Source organism: Hemitrygon akajei, chromosome 8 (genome assembly GCF_048418815.1).
Source record: "Hemitrygon akajei chromosome 8, sHemAka1.3, whole genome shotgun sequence".
Classification (NCBI taxonomy): Eukaryota; Metazoa; Chordata; class Chondrichthyes; order Myliobatiformes; family Dasyatidae; genus Hemitrygon; species Hemitrygon akajei.
Window position 1 is genome coordinate 11100078 of NC_133131.1, and position 22049 is coordinate 11122126.

The window sequence follows — 22049 nt, forward strand, 5'->3', positions numbered from 1 at the left end:
TAAACGGCGACCCAATAAAAGCCTCAAAAAATGTGAGAAAACGGCACTTATAGAAAAACGATCAGGAAAAGAATTTTCACAGTCCCGACCTTATTGCCAAAAGTAGAGCTGATTAAGATACTGTCACAGAACAAAAAAAATAGATTTATTTCTGGTTGCTCGTCAAGCTACTTCTCTGCTCCTTATTGACGTTAACATTAAGAAGCAGGGCAGATTCTCCCTTGTCCTGTTTCAGTGTCTCCAGAAAGTAACTCACCCAATGTCCCCACCACTCACCCTCCCTCCAACAAGAAGACAATCTCCACTGCCTCCTTTACCAGTATTAACTTCACCTCAGCCAATGTCCCTGACCTCCCCTGCTCTCTCTCTCTCCCTTGTTTACATTCCAGCAAATCAGTAAAACCCCAGGGGCGAGGGGGTGGTGGTTAGTGGAAGCAGGACAGGTGGGAGGGGGTGAGAGCGGGTGGTGGAGGGGCTGTTACTAACAGGGATAGGAAGCTTTTTCCCAGACAGATAAGTGCATGTGTGTGCACACACACACACACACGCACGCACACACACACACACACACACACACACACACAAAGTCTGAAGAGATTACAGTGCAGAATTAATGGTATTTCAGAACTATAATACACAGACTAAGAACTACATCACTACATAACACAAAAAGGAGGCAAAAAATCTGTGATTCAAAATTAATTTCAAAATAAATCAAGAAACACTAAAAAGACTATTATTATTAATCATTTAAAATGCCATTTTCTCTTTTTTTTAATCCTAAGATTATTATAATACAGTAGACCACTGAGATGATGCAAGTTCTAACACATTATGTCCACTGAAAGCCACCTCCAGCTTTTGCTGCTCAGTGAAGAAATATGTAGTGCTCGTTATCTTTAGGCTTCTGCTTCGCTTTGATGACATCACCTGAATCTGGGACCAGTCAGAAAGGTCGCCCGGGCTTGCCTTGAGCTCCTAGAGATAAACTCTGGTGGGGAGAAGGTGGAAGAGGATGGGGGTCGGGGTAGGAGATAAAGTGGAGGCAGAGAGGACAATAAGATCATGTCATTTTAATGAGCACATCGCCAGCCAGCAATTAAATAATCACAATAAAAACACAACAATGTAATGATCTACGGTGGATAAGAGGCAAAAAGAATTTAGAACTGAGGGAGGAGAGATATACAAGAGCATGTTCTATGAGTGGCGGAGAGAGAGAGAGAGAGACAGGCAGAAAGATCTTCATGCAGTTCCTCAAAGTGTTGGAGAGACTCAGCGGCTCCACCTGCTGGTGACCCACCGAGTTCCTCCAGTGCTTTGTGTGTGGAGCCAGATTCCAGTAATCCGCAATTGCTTGTGTCTCGTTTATGCAAATCTGATTGGACTTCGTCTACCCCTCCACTGCCTGAGCAGACAACATAACCATAGATTCCCCCCTACCCTGGCCGGTCTCCTCCTCCTCATCGAGCAGAAGATACAAAAACTTGAGGGCAGGTACCACCAGGCTAAAGGGCAGCTATTGTTGTAAGAATCTTGAATAGGCCTTTTATACGATCACTAAATCTACCCCATACGGGCCTTGCGCCTTTTGCTTGCCTGCACTGCTTTTCCTCGGGAACTATAACTCTATATTCTGGATTCCGTGGAGCAAGCAAGAACTTCTGGAGGAACTCAGTATGTCAGGCAGCATCTATAAAGAGGAATGAACTCTTTAGGCCAAGAAGACCTTTCATCAGGAGTCCTGATGAAGAGTCTCATGCCAAAACATTGACTGTTCATTCCCCTCCGCAGACGCTGCCTGACCTGCTGAGTTCCTGCCTCGTTTTGCCCGTGTCGCTCTGGATTTCCAGCATCTGCAGAATCTCTCGTGTTTATGATTCTGCCTTCTGTTATAGTTCTCCGCTTGTACTACCTCGGTGTGCTGACGGAGTATATGGAATGATCCGTCTGGGTGGCACTCAAAGATTTTCAGTTTATCAACAATAAGCCCAGGTACCAATTGGTAGGAATCCTGCTTGCTCACTCACTGAGGAAAATCATTAATTGAAGAGCTCTAATCTGCATTTATCATTTTATGATCCTGAGGAGACAGTGTTATTTGAACATTCATTTGGAAAGTTTTGTCACTGAGCTTCTGTTTGCTAAGCATTTTAACATCACCATCTCACTTCTGTTTCGACTTCCCGCACCTTTCCAACAAAGCCCAATGTGAGCACCTCATTTCCTGACTGAGCACATTCCAGCCTTCTACACTTGTTCACTTTCCTATTTCTCACACCAACGTTCTCCCTTTTAGCAACCTTTTTAAAGTATATTCACAGGATGAGGGTGACTTGTTGGGATCTGCCCTTTGCATTATTCCATCATGAAGGACCCCACCATCCAGGACATACCCTCTTCACATTACCATCAGCCTGAAGACACACGCTCAATGTTTTAGCAATAGCTTCATTTCCTCCACCGTCAGACATCTGAACAGACAATGAACCCACGAACACTACTTCACTATTCTTGCTCTCGTCTTGCACTACTTATTTATCTTTATATATTTTTTTAAAATTGTAATTTATAGTATATTTTGCACCGTCTCTTATCGCAAGACCCTGCAGCGGATAGTGAGGTCAGGTGAGAAGATCATTGGGGTCTCTCTTCCCGCTATTACAGACATCTGCACCCGCAAAGCTAACAGCATTGTGAAGGACTCCACGCACTTCTCACACAAACTCTTCTCCCTCCTGCCAGCTGGCAAAATGTACCAAAGCATTCGGGCTCTCACAACCAGACTGTGCAACAGTTTCTTCCCCCCAAGCCGTCAGACTCCTCAATACCCAGAGTCTAGATTAACATCTACATCATTTATTATTATATTGAAATTTGTCCTCTACTGTGCCTATTGTCTTGTTTATTAATTATTGTACTGTTCTGCACTGTTTTGTGCACTTTATGTAGTCCTGTGCAGGTCTGTAGTCTAGTGCAGTTTTTATGTTGTTTTACGTAGCATTGTGTAGCCTTGTGCCGTCTCACATAGTCTAGTGTCGTTTTGTGTTGTTTCATGTAGCACCAGGGTCCTGGGGGAACGTTGTTTTGTTTTTACTGTGTACTGTGCCAGCAGTTTATGGTCGAAATGACAATAAACTTGACTTGATTTTACGTACTGCACTGTATTGCTGCTGCAAAACAACAAATCTCCTGACAGATGTCAGTGCCTGTAAGGAGTTTGTACGTTCTCCCCGTGACCCCGTGGGCTTTCTCCAGCTGTTCCTGTTTCCTCCCACAGTCCAAAGATTAATTGGTCATAGAATCATAGAAATCTACAGCACACTATAGGCCCTTTGGCCCACAACATTGTGCCGACCATGTACCCTACTCTAGAATTACCCTACTGCATAGGGCTCTATTTTGCTAAACTCCATGTACCTATCCAAGAGATTCTTAAAAGACCCTATTGTATCCGCCTCTACTGCTGTTGCTGGCTGTGCATTTCACGCACCCACCATTCTCTGTGTGAAAAACGGACCTCTGACATTGTAAATTGACCTGTGGTTAGGCTAGGGTTAAATCAGGGGATCGCTGGGCAGTGTGGCTCCAATAGGCGAAAGGGCCTATTCTGCACTGAATCTCAATAAGTACGTAATAAACCTGATTCTGATTCTAATGCTAATTCCGACAGGTGTGCTGCTTCTTTAACTGTTGCAGCCTTTCTGGTGAGTGTGCATTTGGAAAGGAGTTCCCAGCCAGCACCGAGGCACAGCGACTGCCTCTCAGCTTCAGAGGTCCGTGTTCAAACCTGACCTCGGGTGCTCTCTGTGTGGAGTTTGCACGTTCTCCCAGCTGCAACCATATCCCAAAGATTTGCAGGCTGCAAACTGCTTCCGGTGTGCGTCCTTGAACCTGGAGTAAGTTGATGGGAAGGCTGCCGAGTAAAATGCTACAATTCATATGTAAGTGAGCATACGAATTGTCAAAGAGTCCTAAGGTAGGCTTGTGATACATATATGTAAATGCCGTTAGTTTATTAGACAAGGCTTTGCACACTGTCCTCATGACCGCCTGGGTTTCCTCCAGGTGCTCTGGTTTCCTCCCAGAATCCAAAGTCACATGGGTTAGGTTTAGCAAGTTGTGGGCATGCTACGTTGGCACCAGAAGCACGGTGGCACTTGCAGGCTGACCCTGGCACACCCTTGGACCGCGTTGGTTGTTGGCGCATCGGAACATTTTATCTGTGTGACAAGTGAAGCCGAGCTTTATGAGAATCCACCTGAAGTTCGGAAGCAAGAGATACAACTCGTGGGATTGGTAGCCAGCAGCAGATTTGTGGGAAAGCTGCAGAGGTGTGCTAAAGTGGGTCCCCAAGAATGAATTACTCATGAGTCAAAGATGGGGGAGGGGTTTCCCAAAGTGGATTCAGGAGAAATATATTATTTAGTTATGTTTCCGACCCAACAAAGGAAGTGGCATCGTGGGACTGAGGAATTGGGAATGCAGGGGCACAGGGTTAAGGTGAGAAGGAAGAGACTCAATGGCAGTCTGAGGAACAACATTTTCACTGGGGAGTGGTCAGTATATGGAATGAGTTTCCAGGGGAATGGTTGAGGCAAGTACATGAACAACATTTAAAAAGTAACTGGATGTGTATACGGTTAGGCAATATTTAGAGCAGGGATTCCCAACCAGAGCACCATGCACCTCTTGGTTAATGGTATAAAAAAGGCTGAGAAGCCCTGATTTAGAGGGATATGGGGCAAACTCAAGCAAATGGGTCTAGTTCAGATGGGAATTCTGGTTGGCATGGATCAGTTGGACCGATGGGTCTGGTTCCTTGCTGTACGATTGACTCTGACCTCAGTCTGGGAAACAAGCCAGGACAACTATCAGTGACAGAGCATCTAGGGAGCAATAATCATAATATATCGTATGGGTTAAGAAATATGTAAGATCGTAGATCATTCCAAGATAAAAATAGACAATTATGGAAGGGGAATTGGACTAATTGGAAAAACTTACGGGAAGTCTAGCCATCTTCTCCAGAACACTGTTCAACAAAGGGGCACAACTTCAAATTAGTCAGTTTGATCTAATTGGCAGGGAAAGATTTAGAAAGAAAAGTTCCAATAATTGGAAACAATACACAAATTGGCATTAGTGCACAGGGATACCAAGGGGAATCAATAGTAAGTGAGTTCTGCCTGTGGTGGGGGTGTTCAGAATGGGGATCAGAATCTAAAGGTTGGAGCCCAGGTCTTGTTGGGAGGGGCTGCTGGTGACTGGGTAGGACCGGCACTCCCTGTTGCCGGCAGCATTTGATGTCCATTTCAGGTGTTTTAGTGATAGACATTTGTTAGAGAACAGGGTTCTCTATCATCGCCCGGGTGAATGGAAGACTGCTTATTGATTCTCATTCCCAATCAGGCCATCGGTGTTGAAGAAAGTCCTGCTCCAGTGGACTTCTGTCCAGTGTTTGGACACTCCGCTTTCAACAGTAATGTTTGATTTCAACATTCAGGAGGAGTTTTTGTCAAGTATATGAATGGGAGGGGCATGGAGATCTATGGTCCATATGCAAGTTGATGGTACTAATCAGAATGATAGTTCGGCATAGATCAGATGGGCCAAAGGGCCTGTTTCTGTGACCTAGTGCACTTTGACTGTGACAACAAATGTCACATTAAATATCCCGTTGATGCAGGTTGCTGTTACTGACGAAGATGGGGAATTTACACCACTCGTAGGCAGGATCGTGCCAGGAACGCTGGATAATTTTCCGTTGTTTTTCTCCGGGAAATTGAGTCATGCTGCAGCCACTCTTCAGCAAGCTGGAAGTTTCCCAGTGGAAACCATTTCTGCTGCCTTGCTCCGTACAATTGGCTTACAGTTTACTGCTGTTCTACTTCCGCACTGGGCTCAAATTCCGCAACGTTTACGTTTTCCCTTTTTCTCAATAGCAGGTTCAGCAATAGCAGGTGTTTTCAGTTATCAAAAAATAAAATCAGTCAAGGGCTGCATTGTGTTGACAGAGAGAGAAATACAGCACAGAAACAGGCCCGTCCCTCACAGAGTCCACACAGCCTATGAGGAGGTGAAAGAGCTCGAGGTCCACTGCCAAGCAATTAACCCTTTCCTTAATGTCAACAAGACAAAGGAGATGGTTATTGATCAGGAGAACTTGCGACACCCACACCCCTCCTTTACATCGGCAGCACAGCAGTGGAAACTCCTGGGGGTGCATGTCACACACAACCTCTCATGGTCGCAGAACTCATTCTACACGGTCAGAGAAGCTCACCAGTGCCTCTACTGGGGAGAGCTGGACTTTGCACATCTGTACTCACGTCCTTCTACGGGTGTGCAGTAGACAGCATCCTAACAAACTGCATCTCTGCTTGGCACGGAAGCTGCACTGCAGTGGACGGAAGGCTCTACAACGGATAGTCCAACGCATCACCGACACAAGCCTAACCCCCATCAAGGACATATATAAGAGAAAGGTGGCAGAAAAGGGCCAATAACATCATGAGAGATCCTACACACCCTGCTCATGGGCTGTTTGTCCTATTCTCATCAGGGAGGAGGCTATGTACCATCTACACCAGGACCACTAGACTCAAAAACAGTTACCTTCCCCAAACAGTAAGGCTGATCAACACCTCCACCACTACTTTATTGTTTCCCACCATTCACCTTACGTACAGCCTGGAGTCACTTTATGGACATACAATCAATCTATTTATGCTTTGTTTTATTATTGTGTTCTTTACATTTTGTGTTTTTTTCTTGTGCTATTTCAGATCCGGGGTAATAATTATTTCCTTCTCCTTACACTTGTGCACAGGAAGTGATATTAGACATTCCTGACAATAAAACTTGCTAAAAATAAACTGGCCACCAACAAGCTATTTACAGCAATCTCATCTTTCCTTTACCCTTACCCTTCACCTGCCCTCACATTCTCCCACTCACCCACACACTAAAGGCAATTTACAGCAGCCTTTTAACCTTCTGATATGCACATCTTTGGGGAGCTGGGAGGAAACTGGAACTTCTGAGGGAAAACCATGCGGTCACGGGAAGAACGTGCGAATGCTACACACACAACACACATTGAGCTGGAGGTCAGGATCGAACCTGGGTCATCACCCAACTGTACTAGCTGTGTCACATTGTCTGGGTGAACTGAAATCAGTAATACAAACAACACATGCAAGTCGTGTTAACTTATTAATAGTTGCAGCTGTCTACCAGGTCATCTCCATCATGCCTCTGACCCTGTCTGTGCATTCCACAAATAAGAGGGGTTTCTATATAGCGAGAACACACTCGACCTCTGGATGGGTGAGATGAACGTGTAGGCTCAGATTGACATTTTCTGCTGGAATGGAGTTTTACTGGTGTTAAAGTAAAACCTAAGATTTCCAATTAGGGCTTTGGAGTGTTAGGAGCAACACACACAAAATGCTGGAGGAACTCAGCATACCAGGCAACACCTATGGAGAGGAAGGAACATCTGGACTGGAGGCCTCAGCCTGAAAGGCTGACCATTAATTTCTCTCCAATGATGGTGCCAGACCTGCTGAGCTCCTCCAGCATTTTGTGTGGGCTGCTCTCGATTTCCAGCATCTGCAGAGTCCCTTGTGTTATTTTGGGGTGTTCACTGGTTAAAACTGAAACATAGTGCACTCCTCTGAATTGTCCCCTCTTCATCTCACTAAACCAGGGCTTCCCGACCTCTTTTTATGCCACGGACCCCTACCATTAACCGAGGGGTCTGTAGCCCCAGGTTAGGAACCCCTGCACTAAACTGATTCCTTCCTTCTCACAAGCTCTAAGTACACTACTCCTTCAGGTCTGTGGAATTCCTGTCTCCCTCTACCCTCCACATTCTTTATCAAGCCTTCGAAGCTGAATCTTTACGGTCTCCCTATGTCATTATGGCAATGACCTTTAACCTTGGCACTGCCTCTCCATTACGAACGTCTCCAAGGGTAGAACATGGACCTTCCTGAACAGTGGGAGTTTGTCCTGTATCTGTTCAAATGTGGACCTTCTATAAAGAGTGGGTGTCACAGATAGGTCACCACGTTAGCACAGCGGTAAGCACGACACTATTACAGCTCAGGGCATCAGGGTTCCAAGTTCAATTCCAACGACGTCTGTAGGGAGTCCGTACGTCTTCCGCCTGAATGTGTGGGTTTCCTCTGGGTGCTCTGGTTTCCTCCCAGAGTCCAAAGAGGCACAGATTAGTGGGTTAATTGGTCATTGTAAATTGTCCTGTTATTAGGCCAGATCGGGGTTCCCAACCCCTTTTATCCCATGGTGGTCTGCGTACCCCCACTGGGTACCCCAGGGCTGGGGTAAAGTAGGTGGGTCGCTGGGTGGTGTGACTTGTTGGGTCGGAAAGGCCTGTTCTGTGCTGTATCTCCAAATAAGCAAATAAATAGCGCTAAACTAGGGAAAAGGAGCTTGAAATTAATAGAAATAACGGACTCTGTGCTCGTTAAGCTCCCCTACAATGACATCACACCCTGTTTTCCCAGATGGATTCAGGGGGAAGTGTTGGCTGGGGGGAACTCAACTGGTTTTCTTCCAACCATAAATGGAGCCCTTCCCAACCACGATGTTGCAATCACTCATACACTATCTAAATCCGGGCTTTCCCATCCTGGGGTCCACAGAGCCCTTGCTTGATGGTAGGGGTCCATGACATAAAAAAGGTTGGGAGCCCCTGATTTGAACCTGTCTTCCCTTGTGCATTTCTTAGAGATACAGCATGGTGGCAGTCCCTTCCCACCCACGCTGCCAAATTACACCCACGTGCGGAATTGAACCCAGATTGCTGGTGCTGTAAAGCATTCTGATAACCGCCATGCTACCACGCCAAGTGCTACACCTTCTATTTCCCTATAGAACTGGATTATCTCAATATATCACTCTCAAACACCCGTTCACAGATAAGTCCTCGCCCGTCCGAGCATTATTCAGTCACGGTGGATCCAGGTCCAGAAGCCTTTGGGAACCCTCCTCCTTGATCTGACTAACACAGGAGAAAAGCTTAAACGGCGGAAAAGGGAATGAATAGGTAAGATACGGAGGAAAGAATGGAAGTATGTGCATTGACAGGGTTTAGCTGTCTCAGGAAAAGCAAAGGGAGGGGAATGGGATGGAATATATAACATTTAATACCTCAAACCTGAGATGGCAACCAACCAACACCTGTCTGCTTTCAATGGTATCCGTTTGTAAATGCAGTCGCAATCAATGGCCCCTAAAATTGCACAGTTATTAAGTCTGTCAGTGCTTAATACATATTCATAAACAAGGACACATTTTTCTCTCTTCTCAAAACAAAAACTTGCAAAAAAATACTAATATGAATGAAGACTTAAGCTACAGGACATGGCTGGGCATCGGATCGAGTATCGTTATCGAATCCCTCTAACTATCACCCTCAAAGTAGCTTAACATTGGTGCGGAATGGGAAAACCTTCACAAAGAGGATTTGTAGACACCAAAGATCCAATCATTGCTCATTAATAGAAACTGTTATTACATTCCCCTTTACTTCAATCATCTTCCTCCCATACAGCCACCCTTTGACTGAGGTAGGAGAAGGACTGGAATTTTAAACTGTACCCTAAACCAGTTTATTACCTTGGTAACAGGTAAATAATACTTCTAGCCCACTATATTCACTATAAGCATGTAACCTACAGAAAATGGAGCTGTATTTTCTACACATTCTCACTTTAATCGAGGCGATTAGCAATGTCTGTGTAATTCCAGAAGGTACTTATTTTTAAGAAATAAATGTGTTATTTAAAAGTTCTATGGTTGCAGATGTGCTCAGCACACTGTGGTAAGGATTAACAGGTCTGTACATCAGGGAGCTGCACTACTCTTTTTGAGAGACCTGAATCCTTGTATCTTGGGGACCCAAACCTCAGATTTTAGCTTCAGAAACAACATGATACCGGGATCCTGATTCTCCCTACAATGGAGCTTGAACTGGTTTGTTTTAGAAAGGTGAACCCCTAACACAGATAAACACCAGTATATGGGGGACTGGAACTCTTATACACAAGGAGATGAACCCTATTTCATTAATACTGGAACCCCTGTCTACGGGACAATTGAACCCAGTTTATTAAAGAGTGGAACCTCTATATATTTAAGACTGGAATTCCTGTCCGTTAGGAGACTGAACCCCTGTATATGGGGGACCTGAACAATTATTATGGACATGAACCCTGTACAAAGTGCCAGAACCCGTTTAGGTTACAGGCCTGAATCCCAATGTACTGAAGCTTTGTGTTTTAAAGACAGATAATATTATGAGCTGGAATCCTGTGTAATAGTGATTTGTATTCTGTATTTTAAGGCCTCAACTTCAACATATCAGGGACATGTATTTCTGTATTTATGGGAACGGAGCGGTATATAGGGACTTAAAACCCTCGACAATAGGGACTGAACCCAGCTTTATTATGGACCTGGACCCCTGTATATTAGGGACCTGAACCCCTGTATATTATGGATCTGAACCCCTGTATATTACAGACCTGAACCCCTGTGTATTATGGACCTGAACCCTGTGTATTATGGACCTGAATCCTGTGTATTATGGACCTGAACCCTGTATATTATGGACCTGAACCCTGTATATTATGGACCTGAACCCTGTATATTAGGGACCTGAACCTCTGTATATCAGGGACCTGGACCCCTGTATATTATGGCCCTGAACCTCTGTATATTGTGGACCTGAACCCCTGTGTATTATGGACCTGAACCCCTGTGTATTATAGACCTGAACTCCTGTATATTATGGACCTGAACCCCTGTGTATTAGGGACCTGAACCCCTGTATATTACAGACCTGAACCCCTGTGTATTACAGACCTGAACCCTGTGTATTACGGACCTGAATCCTGTGTATTACGGACCTGAACCCCTGTATATTATGGACCTGAACCCTGTATATTATGGACCTGAACCCTGTATATTAGGGACCTGAACCTCTGTATATCAGGGACCTGGACCCCTGTATATTATGGACCTGAACCCGTGTATTATGGACCTGAACCCCTGTATATTATGGACTTGAACCCCTGTGTATTAGGGACCTGAACCCCTGTGTATTAGGGACCTGAACCCCTGTATATTATGGACCTGAACCCTGTATATTAAGGACCTGAACCCCTGTGTATTAGGGACCTGAACCCTGGATATTATGGACCTGAACCCCTGTGTATTAGGGACCTGAACCCCTGTATATTATGGACCTGAACCCTGTATATTAGGGACCTGAACCCTGGATATTATGGACCTGAACCCCTGTATATTATGGACCTGAAGCCCTGTGCTCATGAGGTCCTGGAATCTCTATATACTGGAGCTGAATTCCTGTATTGTAGGTTTGAGGCCCTGTGCCTACATTTAAGGAATTATCATGGCAACATTGACACATGATAGTGAGATGAAGCTGCTGGCTAGCCTGGAGACACGGCACTGGAGCTCCGGCCTCCGAGCATTCTCGACTGTGAACCGACCGTTTCTTCAGTGCATTACACTTTGGAGAGGCTGTCAATCCCCTCTGGCCTGATAATTTCTCCCAACGGGCGAGTAGCCCCACCAAAGTCCTCCTGGTTTTGACCTGGGCTCGATCAGCCTTCACTTTCAGTTGGCTGACAGTCCGTGGGCTTTCTGTGGTCAGCTGACAAAGATGGGGTATGCCTACTCCTGCCTCTCTTTCCATTCCAGTTCTCACTGCCTTCCCACCAGTGGGGGTCCCAGAGAGTGCCCACATCTCCTCGATGCCAGTGGCAAGTGCCATCTCAATGATCGAGCCACTGCGCCCTGTATATCATAGACAGAGCAAGGAAGAGGGGAGACTGGCCATCAATGGGCTGGATCCCCCAAATGAACCATCAATAAATTGCAGCTGTCCCAGTGGCTTGAAACTTGGAAAGGCCTTCAGAACCTCTGCAGTGGAAATAGAGGCTGCACTAGTAAGTGCAGGTGAAGGGTCACGACTAGAAACATTGACTCTCTATTTGCCTCCTGTCTAACTATTGAGTTCCTCCACCAGCTTGTGAGGAGAGCACCAGAAGGTTCAGGAGACATTTGATGCTCTAGTTAGAAAGCTGTGAGGGGTCGGCTTCTGGGGGCACATCGGAAATCAATTAATGGAACAGGGCAGTGAAGAGAAAGGTGGCGGCTGTGGAGATTATTTCTCTGGAGATAAGAAGTTTGAAGATTGGATGGCTCGGATCCTGGTGATGTCCTATCACAGGACACCTGCACCAAATCCTGCTGCTCTTGTCAGGGGGGGTGACTAAACCTGGGAAATAAATTACCCCGCCAAGGGACGGCATGGAATGTCTCACGGGGCTGTGGCCCCATGACGTTCTGGTTTGCTGGACCTTTGCAAAGGAACCCCCTCGTGAGGACTGACAGCCTCTCCTCATTACTACTATTGGTTCATGCCAACACATCTAATATCAGAGCATAGCATCTTAACACAAACACGTACAATTAAGAGGCAGGTTTCAATTCCAAAGCTACAGCATTTCATGTTATTGGTCTATATTGGCTGGATTGCAACTGAGTAGAACAAGCCCATTTGCTCTGGATTTTGGTATGAGAATAAAGAGGAGACCTCATCAAAATATATTCGGTTCTGGGGTGCTGGGGTCTACGGAGTCAGGTGCTGAGAGACTCCTTCCTCAGGTTAGAGAGTCTAGAACTGGGAGGAACAGACAGGGTGACGGCCTGTTTAGGCGTGAGATAAGGCAAATGTCCTTCACTCAGATGGCTGTGAAAATTAGGAGTTCTCTCCATGGGGTGCTTTGGACTGTTGTGTGTAGCCGAGACGTAGATGGTGTGATGTTCGGAGGCTGGAGGGCGGAGGGCAGGGGGGGGGGGGTTGAGGGAAAATTGGGCTGAGGCGGAAACTGGAACAGCAGAGCAGACTCACTAGCTGGCACCTGCTCGTGTCCTCACTAGTATCGAAAACAGGACGCAGCTCCAAGACTTACAGCAGCCCCCTCTCTGTAAGCCTTGTGGATAAATGGCAGCTGGAATTCGATGCAGTCAAGTGTGAGGTGCTGCACTTTGATGGGCATGTCTTACTCAGTGAACTGAGGGCTGTGTGGTAGAACAAAGAGATCTTGAAATACACATTCATAATTCCTTGAAAGTGGCTCCACAGGTACTTAGGGTTGTCAAGAGAGCTTTTCGCACGTTGGCCTTCATAAATCAAAGTACTGAGTACAGGCGTTGGGATGTCATGTTGAAATTGTATAAAATGTCGGTGATATTTTTGAAATGTTGGAGTATTTTGTCACCTACCTACAGGAAAGGTATCAATATGCTTGGAAGAGTGCAGAGAACATTTACAAGGATCTTGCTGGCACTTGAGGTCTTGAGAAAGGTTGAATAGGTTAGGGTTTTATTCCCTGGAGTGCAGGAGAATGAAGGGAAGATCTGATAGAGATATACAAAACCATGAGGGGTGTAGGTCTGGTGAATGCGTGCAGGTTTTTCACCTTCAGGTTGGGTGAGACTAGAACCAGAAGTCACAGGTTTAGGGTGAAAGGTGAAATGTTTAAGGCCAATCTGAGGGGGAGCTTCACAGGGCGGTGTCAGTGTGGAATGAACAGCCAGCAGAAGTGGTGAATGTGGGTCCCACCGTCAGATTTAAGAAAGATTTGGTTAGGTACTTGGATGGGAGGGGTATGGCGGGCTGTGGTCCAGGTGCAGGTCGATGGGAATAGGCAAAATACTGGGTCTGCATGGACTAGATAGGCCGAAGGGCTGAGTCTGAGCTGTAGTGATCTCCATGTTTGTTGAGGGATGGAGTCAGAGGAGGAACTTGTGGGGGGAAAGGTGAGTCGGGGGCAGGTTGAACATGGCACTGGGTGGGGTGTTTACAGTTGAAGTAGATAAAATCAATCGAAGCAGAGACCCTCTGGAGTGGCAAACTGCAACGTCTGACCAACCGTCACAGTAAAGGAAGTTGTTTTGATAGGCCTGGGCTGGGTGAGGCTAGAACTAGAGGTCGAGGGTTTAGGGTGAAAGGTGAAATAATTACGGGGAATCTGAGGGGGAACTTCACAGGGTGGTGTCAGTGTGGGAAGAGCTGGCAGCGGATATGGGAGATGCAGGTTCAATTGTAACATTTAAGGGGCAAGTACATGAATGAGACCGTCCTCCCCGCTGAGGAGTCAGACTCAGCAAACAAGGACGTTAATGTGGGTTGTGTAACTGGGGGATGGGGGGGGGAGGGGTAAATCCAGTAGGAAAGTTAAAGCGGGATTGGGATCACAGCCTCCACAGACCAACGCAAACACTGTCCACTAGGATTATCAGTAAGGCAATCGTTCAGCCACACATGCTGCACACAGTATAAGGTCATCCATTAAAACAAGCCTTAAGGAAAACGCAACAAAAGCATTTCTGTCGCTTTGCCAATTCAAATCGCATTGACAAAATCATATCGTGACTTGATCCGAAACATAACCAATCTGTTTTGGCGTTACTTTTGAGATCTGAGGTGATATTATGTATTTAATTTCTTAATGAAGAAGCACATACGCCAGTTTGACCTTTATTCTTAATTGTAAATGTGGTGGGCACTTAAACCAGGTCCTCTTCACATGGTTAAAAGGTTCAGACAGCTCAAAGCAGGGGTCTAACAGTGCTGCCTCTTACAGCGGCCCTGGTTAGTTATTGTTCTGTGTAATGTTCAATGTCTCTGCCTTTATAACATTGTATAATGTCGCCTCTCCAGGTATGTGTAATGTCCAACAATCCACTATTATACATAGTATAAAGCTTGTCCTGTGCAACATATAATGTTGTACATTATGCTCTTTCTCCTTCCATGTCATTTGTCACATTTAATATTATTTCTCGTGTTATGTGTAACGTTTAACATTCCCCTTCTTGTGATATACATCAAGTTTAATATTCCTCCTCACGTGATGTTTGTGACATTTAAAACTCTCCATTTCTTGGTAAGTGTAAAGTTTAACATTCATTCTCTTATGTTGTGAAAAATATTTGTACTCCCCCTCTGTTGTGAAAAAGATTTAATATTCTCCCTCACATGTTGTGTATAATATTTAATATTCCCCTTTCCACATTGTGTGCAGTTTCATATTTCTTTTATGATGCTCAGAACATGTTTATATACCCCCTCTTGTGTTGTGAAAAGTATTTAATATTCTCCCTCACATTTTGCATATTCCCGAGTTCGTAGTTCAATTCCGGCTCTGTTCTGTAAGGAGTTCCCGCACGTTCTCCCTGGGTTTTCACTGGGTGCTCTGGCTTCCTCCCACAGTCCAGGGACGTAGTGGTTAGGTTAATAGGTCACTGTAAATTGTGCTGTGATTAGGTTAGGGTTAATCGGAGCAACGGGGCAATGTGGCTTGAAAGGGGGGAAATGGCCTACTTTGCAATGTATCACTGAATAATTTCTTAAAATATTTAATATACCCTCTTTCAAGTTGTGTAAAACATTTAATTTTCTCCCCCTCCTGTTGTGCATAATGGTTTCATATTCTCCCACTTCCCATTGCTCAGAATATTTAATATCCTTCCTCTCATGTTGTGTGTAACATTTAATGATCCCCCCCTCATGTTAGGTGTAATATTTAATGTTCCCCCCCTCATGTTGTGTGTAACATTTAATGTTCCCCCTCTCATGTTGTGTGTAACATTTAATGATCCCCCCCCTCATGTTGTGTGTAACATTTAATGTCCCTCTCATGTTGTGTGTAACATTCAATGTTCCCCCCCTCATGTTAGGTGTAATATTTAATGTTCCCCCTCTCATGTTGTGTGTAACATTTAATGTCCCCCTCATGGTGTGTGTAACATTTAATGTTCCCCCTCTCATGTTGGGTGTAACATTTAACAATCCCCTGTTCATGCTGGGTGTAACAGATAATTTTTTTTTGTCTTGTAACTGGCTCACATACCAAATTTATCATGTGCAACATCCTACTTCAAGGCTAGGATTCAGGCTTAATTTTTCAGACAGAAATATTTTTGTTTCCCTTTCTTTAAGCAATGCTAACCATGCATTTAATTAAAAATAAACTGCAAGGTAAACAACAAACATTCAGTATTAATTGTTAGAGTTACTGAACCTTCTGGAGTGTGACATTGTGATTCATCCACATGGGATGTGTGCCCTAACTGTACCTCGTAGACTTTCTGTTATATACCTGTACAGGACGCCTGTGCCTTGGATATGAAAATTATTACCGTTACATGGCTTAACAGCTAAAGGACAAAACGTACGTAATGGAACTTATAAAATCCACACACACTGAAAATATATCTCTCACACTTTTTCTCAAAATATTTCCCTCCCCCCTAAAAAAAACCCATTCAAATCAACAATTACATTGTTAAACTAAGAAAAAGAAAGTGAAAATACAACAACATAGCTGCTCAGGAGACACAGATAACACACTCCAGATAAAAGTCCCCATGACCTCTGACCCTGCCTTGCATCCAGAATGGGGGATGTAGTGTTCATTCCTAAGGACATCCCCAAGGTGGGCTGTGGAGTTCTGGCTTTTGGAGAGGGAGGAATAATTCACAACGGGATAGAACCCTTTGAGCTCAGTAAAGTGGCCCTCGATAAAAGCCACAGGAGATGTCCATACGAATCTCATTCACCAGACTTACAGGCATTTTCCTCTGATTAATTGACTTTCGCTAAAATTGCCACTTCTCTTTTTGGAGAAGAGTAAATCGTCCTTCTCTTTGGCCTGGTTCTTAAATTTACACCAGACATGGTTACCAAGCACGTTAAGGACGTGCACGTAGGCGTACATCGGTTGGTTTCAAAGAGCCATGCAGCCGATGAAAGGAAGGCATCAGTTTTGGTCAGAGGTCATGGTTGTAATTGTCTCATTTAGTCTAAGGCAGTACAGTTTAGTTTCAGACCAAGTGCTTGTATTAGGCAAGAACGGATAGAACAGGGGTGGGGGGGGGGGTGAGGAGGCAGAGGGTTGGGGTTTGTGATGGGAGTGGAGGGTGGGGGTGAAACAAAAACTCACTTACCCCGATGCTGTGTCCAAAACCGGAGCCAGGCTGGGGGCTGGTGGCGCTTATGTAGTTACCAACACCAGAGTCTTGACTGGCCGTGCCATAGATCTCAGCCACTGGGCCAGGGCTGTTGGCTCCAGGGAATCCACCATGCCGGGCAGGGTTGGTGCCTACTGGGGAAGCAGGGGCGCCATAATTCGGCTGAGCGCTGTAGCTATTCAGGACTGGTGTGCAGAGAATAAATTGGGAGATGAGGCTCGGGCCTAGCATGCACAAGGTAAAAAAGCCAAATACTACAACAGGCTAAGGCCCAATTGTCTAACACTCAATCCAAGGCCATGCGATAAGACAACAGCAGTACTTACGAGAGTCAGCCCATCACTACGGCTAAGAAGCTCGGAAGACCCCGCCCCACGCACCCCTCCACCCCCCACTAGCCCTCCTCAGAAGCAGTCACCCGACACAGACACCACTGTGTCTGCCCTCCATCACTACAGGTCTGATGCTCATGCAGAGGTAACAGTCCGTCGACCAGGCCACGATGAGTCAGCATTCACATCTCATGCAAATCTACGAAGGAGCTAGTGTTTTATGACACAGCAGGTTAATAAATGGCAGCTACGGTGAACAGGATCTAGAGTCTAGTGCAAAGAGGCGGCGGTTCTGGGACTGGGTTCACAGGTAGACGGGTTGGTTTGCATGAGGGCTGGGCTCACTTAATCGACCCCTCCCTTCCACCCTCAGCTCCTCCGTCCTCTCCGGGAGAGTAAACAGGGAAAGAGATTTCTTTTTCTGTGGCTAGGCAGAGGGGCGTATGTGGGGAGAGAATGTCACCAAGGAAAAAAGAGCGATAGAGAGAGATACAGAGAGAGGGGAGGGAAGGGGAAAGAGAGGGAGAGAAAGAGAGAAATGGAGAGGAGAGTGAAAGGGAGAGGGAGGTGAGGAGAGGGTGGGGGGAGAGAAAGAGAATGGAAAGGTGGATAGAGAGAGTGAGAGGAAAAGATGAAGAGAGGGAGGGGTGGACAGAAGGAGAGTGAGAGGGAGAGAGGGAGCGGGAGGTGGGGAGAGAGAATGAAAAGATGGAGAGAGAAAGATGGAAAGAGGGAGAGGGAAGTGGGGTGGAGAGAGGGAGAGGGAGGTGGGTGGGGAGAGAGAGAGAAAGAGCAAGAATGTGAGGAAGACAGAGATCATCCCAAAGTAGGAGATAAACAGCTGTGGTAATGGAGTGGCAGACACTACAGTGAACCGAGAGCCCGGTTAACAACCCCACACCCACCAAAACCTGACTGGCTCTCCTTTAAAACAGAGCTAAATAGGACCGATATCGGACCTAGTGTAGAGGGGCCGAGCAGGGGCTTTGCTCACCCTAACTGTGTCCTCGTCTCACACAGCCACTAGAGCGGGAAGCTCCAACGTCTTCAGAAGACACTTGCGGCAGGTCCCAACTTGTCTCGTGTCACTTGGTGGCAAATTGGTCCTGCTTTGCCAACCAAGCAACCCAGCTTTGGACATTTCAAAGAGGAGCCAGCTCCTCTTTCAAAAAACTATCGACGCATCTTCTCTCCTCCTTGTCCAATGAAGACGTGCTGGTGGAGGAGAAGATGGCCAGGGGTTACATCCCAGCGTTCTCACTGAAGGAGCTCACACTGGGCGGAGGAAACATACACAGCTGGTGGACCACCATGGCCCTCAGGAACCCAAACCTCCTCCGGGGGGGGGCCAAGTACTTCACATCAAAGTTTGAAACATTCGATCTCGAACCAAGTTTAGCCCAGCCAAACCTGTTTGTTTGCCACTTCCTGCTGGGTCGTTACATTTAAAAAAAGTTACCATGACAACTATGAGGAAAGTAACCTAATCTTTTTAGCGCTGGTGGGAGGGTGAGGATGAAAGGTGAAGATCAGAAATCAGAGCTGAGAAGTTAACCAGTCCACATGGGGCACCTCAACCTATGCTCCCTCTCAAATGGCCACATTATTGTTCAGTGTAGAAGTCCAGACACTTCAAGATCGAGAGAGACAAACTCAACTCTACCATTTCCTCAACCCCCCCCTCCACGGGATGACCTCTGTCCTCTGCTGACCCTAAACCAGTCCACGTGCCGGCTAGAATCCACAAATCCATGACGTCGACGATGTCATTGCCGAAAGGAACGAGTATTCTGCCATCTCCAGTCTCCCTTCCTCCTGGTAATCCCGGAGCAGGTAATGGATGAGCCCAGATTCTGGTTCGACTTGCCACCGAGTCTCCTCTCCATTCCCCGATGGTAGCAATACACCTCCACCGCCCATCCCAGCCCAGACCATTCTACCCCCCCACCCCCAACCAAGCTCCACATGGGGCACTCTGCTCACCGAAATGAAGCTCTGCATCAGATTACAGTGAAACCTGTTATAAACGGTCACCTTCGGGGTGGGGGGGGGGGGGGCTTGGACCAAGTAGGCAGTTGATGAGAGTGCTTAGAGGTGTTCCAGATGGGTAGGGGAGGGTAATTAAGGAGATGCCCCACTTCAACTCCTGTGCCCCCAGGGTGGTCATCCTAACGGGGTGAGTTAATGTCTAAGAACGCAGGATCCAATTTACTTACTTTGCTTACCTGTCATTTTTACCAGAGGTTGGGGCCACGCTAGCAGCTGGTTGTTTAATCCTGGTGTGGACCCTATTTAATTAAATTAGAAATCTGTTGGTTCGGAGAAGAGCTGGCTGCAGCAGACAGGTGCCTTGAATCAAGGTGACCATTAGGACAGGTTTGACTGTACCACCGTCACACGCATCTCCCCATTTTACCCCCTCAACCCCCACCAATTCACAATAAATTGCTTGACACACCACGATTTTTTAAAAGAATCCAGAACGCCTTTGCCATCTTGCTGAAAACCCCAGGAATGATCCTGCTGCTTTACGCCGAGCGTGATGTCACTACTACACAATTGTTCCCTAGGAAACGCACGCATCTGAAGGGGGGGGAGAAGGCCCTCGTTTGAGGCTATTCAGCAAATTGGAGCTGGTCCCATTCCTCTACAATGTCCCTATTCTCCCAGCTAACCAACAAGATGACAAACCTCTTTAGAAATAGCCAGTGATGTTATTGTTCTTTGCCAGTAGGGATGACAGAGAAGGTTGTCTCAACCTTTCCTTCTCTATCCACTCTGCGTCATGCCAGGCTCTTGCCAGGAAACCCAGTTACCTCTGAGTCATATTAAGTTCCCTCAACCTCTTGGTGAACCATGAAGGTTCCAGCTCTCCCCGAGACAGGCACATCACTCTTGGACACTGGGAAGAGACTATCTGTGGGTCTCTTCCTACCCAGGGACAAACCTTCCGTCATAGAATCACAGAGTTATACAACATGGAACAGGCCTTCTGGCCCAACTTGTCCACACTGATCAAGAAGCCCATCTACACTAATCCCATTTAGATCATAAGGCACAGGAACAGAATGAGGCCATTCAGTCCATTGACTCTGCTCCACCATTCCATCATGGCTGATTTATTATCCCTCTCAACCCCATTCTCCTGCCTTCTCCCTGTAACCTTTGACATTCTTACTAATCAAGAGCCTATCAACCTTTGTTTTAAATATACCCAATGGCCTAGCCTCCACAGCCAACTGTGGCAATGAATTCCACAGATTCACTACCCTCTGGCTACAAAAGTTCCACCTCATCTCTGTTCCAAAGGGATGTCCTTCTATTCCAGCGATTCCCAACCTTTGGACCTATACCATTAATAAAAACCAGTTCAGTAAATATAATTAAGACAAGGTTGGATAGATATTTTGCATAGTAGGGGAATTAAGGGTTATGGGGAAAAGTGGAGATGAGTCCATGGTCAGATCAGCCATGATCTTACTGAAAGGCGGAGCAGGCTCGACGGGGCCGATGGCCGACTCCTGCTCCTATTTCTCACGTTTTTATGTTCATTAGCAAGGGATCCATGGACTCCGGGTTGGGAACCCCTGTTTATTCTGAGGCTGTGCCTGCTGGTCCTAGACTCCCACTACTATAGGAAACAACATTTGCCAGCATTTGGACCATTTCCCCCTTACACATGTTTTATCCAGCACCCATCCAAGTTTCTTTCAAACAATGGAATCGTACGTGCTTCAGGCGGCTCCTCTAGCAACTGGTTCTGAAGTGTGCAATAGGTCACAGTGGCAGTGCCAGAGGAGATGTAGAACATTTACTGCACTGAGAATAGGGAGAGAGTTCTAGTTGCTCAAAGTTCTATTTATTATCAGAGTACATACACGTCACCACACACAACCCTGAGATTCTTTTCCTTGTGGGCATACTTAGCAAATCTATACAACAGTAACTGCGAACAGGATCAATGAACAACAAACTGTGCAAATGCGGATATAAATAAATAACAAGATAAAGAGTCCTTAAAGTGAGACCATCAGTTGTGGGAACACCAGAAACAGAATGAGTACAGTTATCCTCTTTTGTTTAAGAGCCTGATGGTTGAGAGGTAGTAACTTTTCCTAAATTTGGTGGTGCGAGTCCTGAGGCTCTCGTACTTTACCTGATGGTAGCAGTGAGAAGAAAGCATGATCTGGGTGGTGAGGATCTCTGATAATGCTTTCCTATGACAGCGTTTCAATGGTTGGGAGGGTTTTATCCATGATGTACTGGGCTGAATCCACTACCTTTTGTAGGATTTTCCACTCAAAGGCATTGGTGTTCCCATACCAGGTTGTAATGCAGCCAAGTCAGCACATTTTCCGCCACATCCAGAGAGTTTGCCAAGGTTTTTGATGACATGTCAAATCTCTGCAGACCCATGAGAAAGTAGAGGCGTTGTCGTGCTGTTTCAGCAATAATATTCATATGATGGGTCCAGGGCAGGTCCTCTGAGACAGTGACACCCAGGAATTTAAGTTACTCCTCCGATGAGTACTGGCCCATGGACCTCCCTCCCTCTCCGGAAGTCTGCAGACAAGTTCCTTGGTCTTTCTGACATTGAGTGAGAGGTTGTTGTTTTTA

At 46.1% G+C, this 22049-nt stretch overlaps 1 protein-coding gene across 24 annotated transcripts in view; it reads right to left on the bottom strand.

Annotated features, from left to right (window-relative positions):
* Positions 1–736: 736 nt before the first annotated feature.
* The window catches only part of msi2b (musashi RNA-binding protein 2b), a 621405-nt gene continuing 600092 nt past the window's right edge, over positions 737–22049 (bottom strand). For 15 of the 24 annotated variants that reach the window (XM_073053228.1, XM_073053230.1, XM_073053229.1 and 12 more), the window contains 4 exons: positions 19658–19720; positions 17077–17285; positions 9181–9262; positions 737–991 (listed from right to left, as the gene is read on the bottom strand). In XM_073053228.1, the coding sequence (XP_072909329.1) occupies positions 9221–9262; positions 17077–17285; positions 19658–19720 (314 nt within the window). In that variant the 3' untranslated portion in view covers positions 737–991; positions 9181–9220. The remainder of the gene's footprint in view (positions 992–9180; positions 9263–17076; positions 17286–19657; positions 19721–22049) is intronic. The other 9 variants (XM_073053234.1, XM_073053240.1, XM_073053244.1 and 6 more) reach the window with 2 other exon arrangements.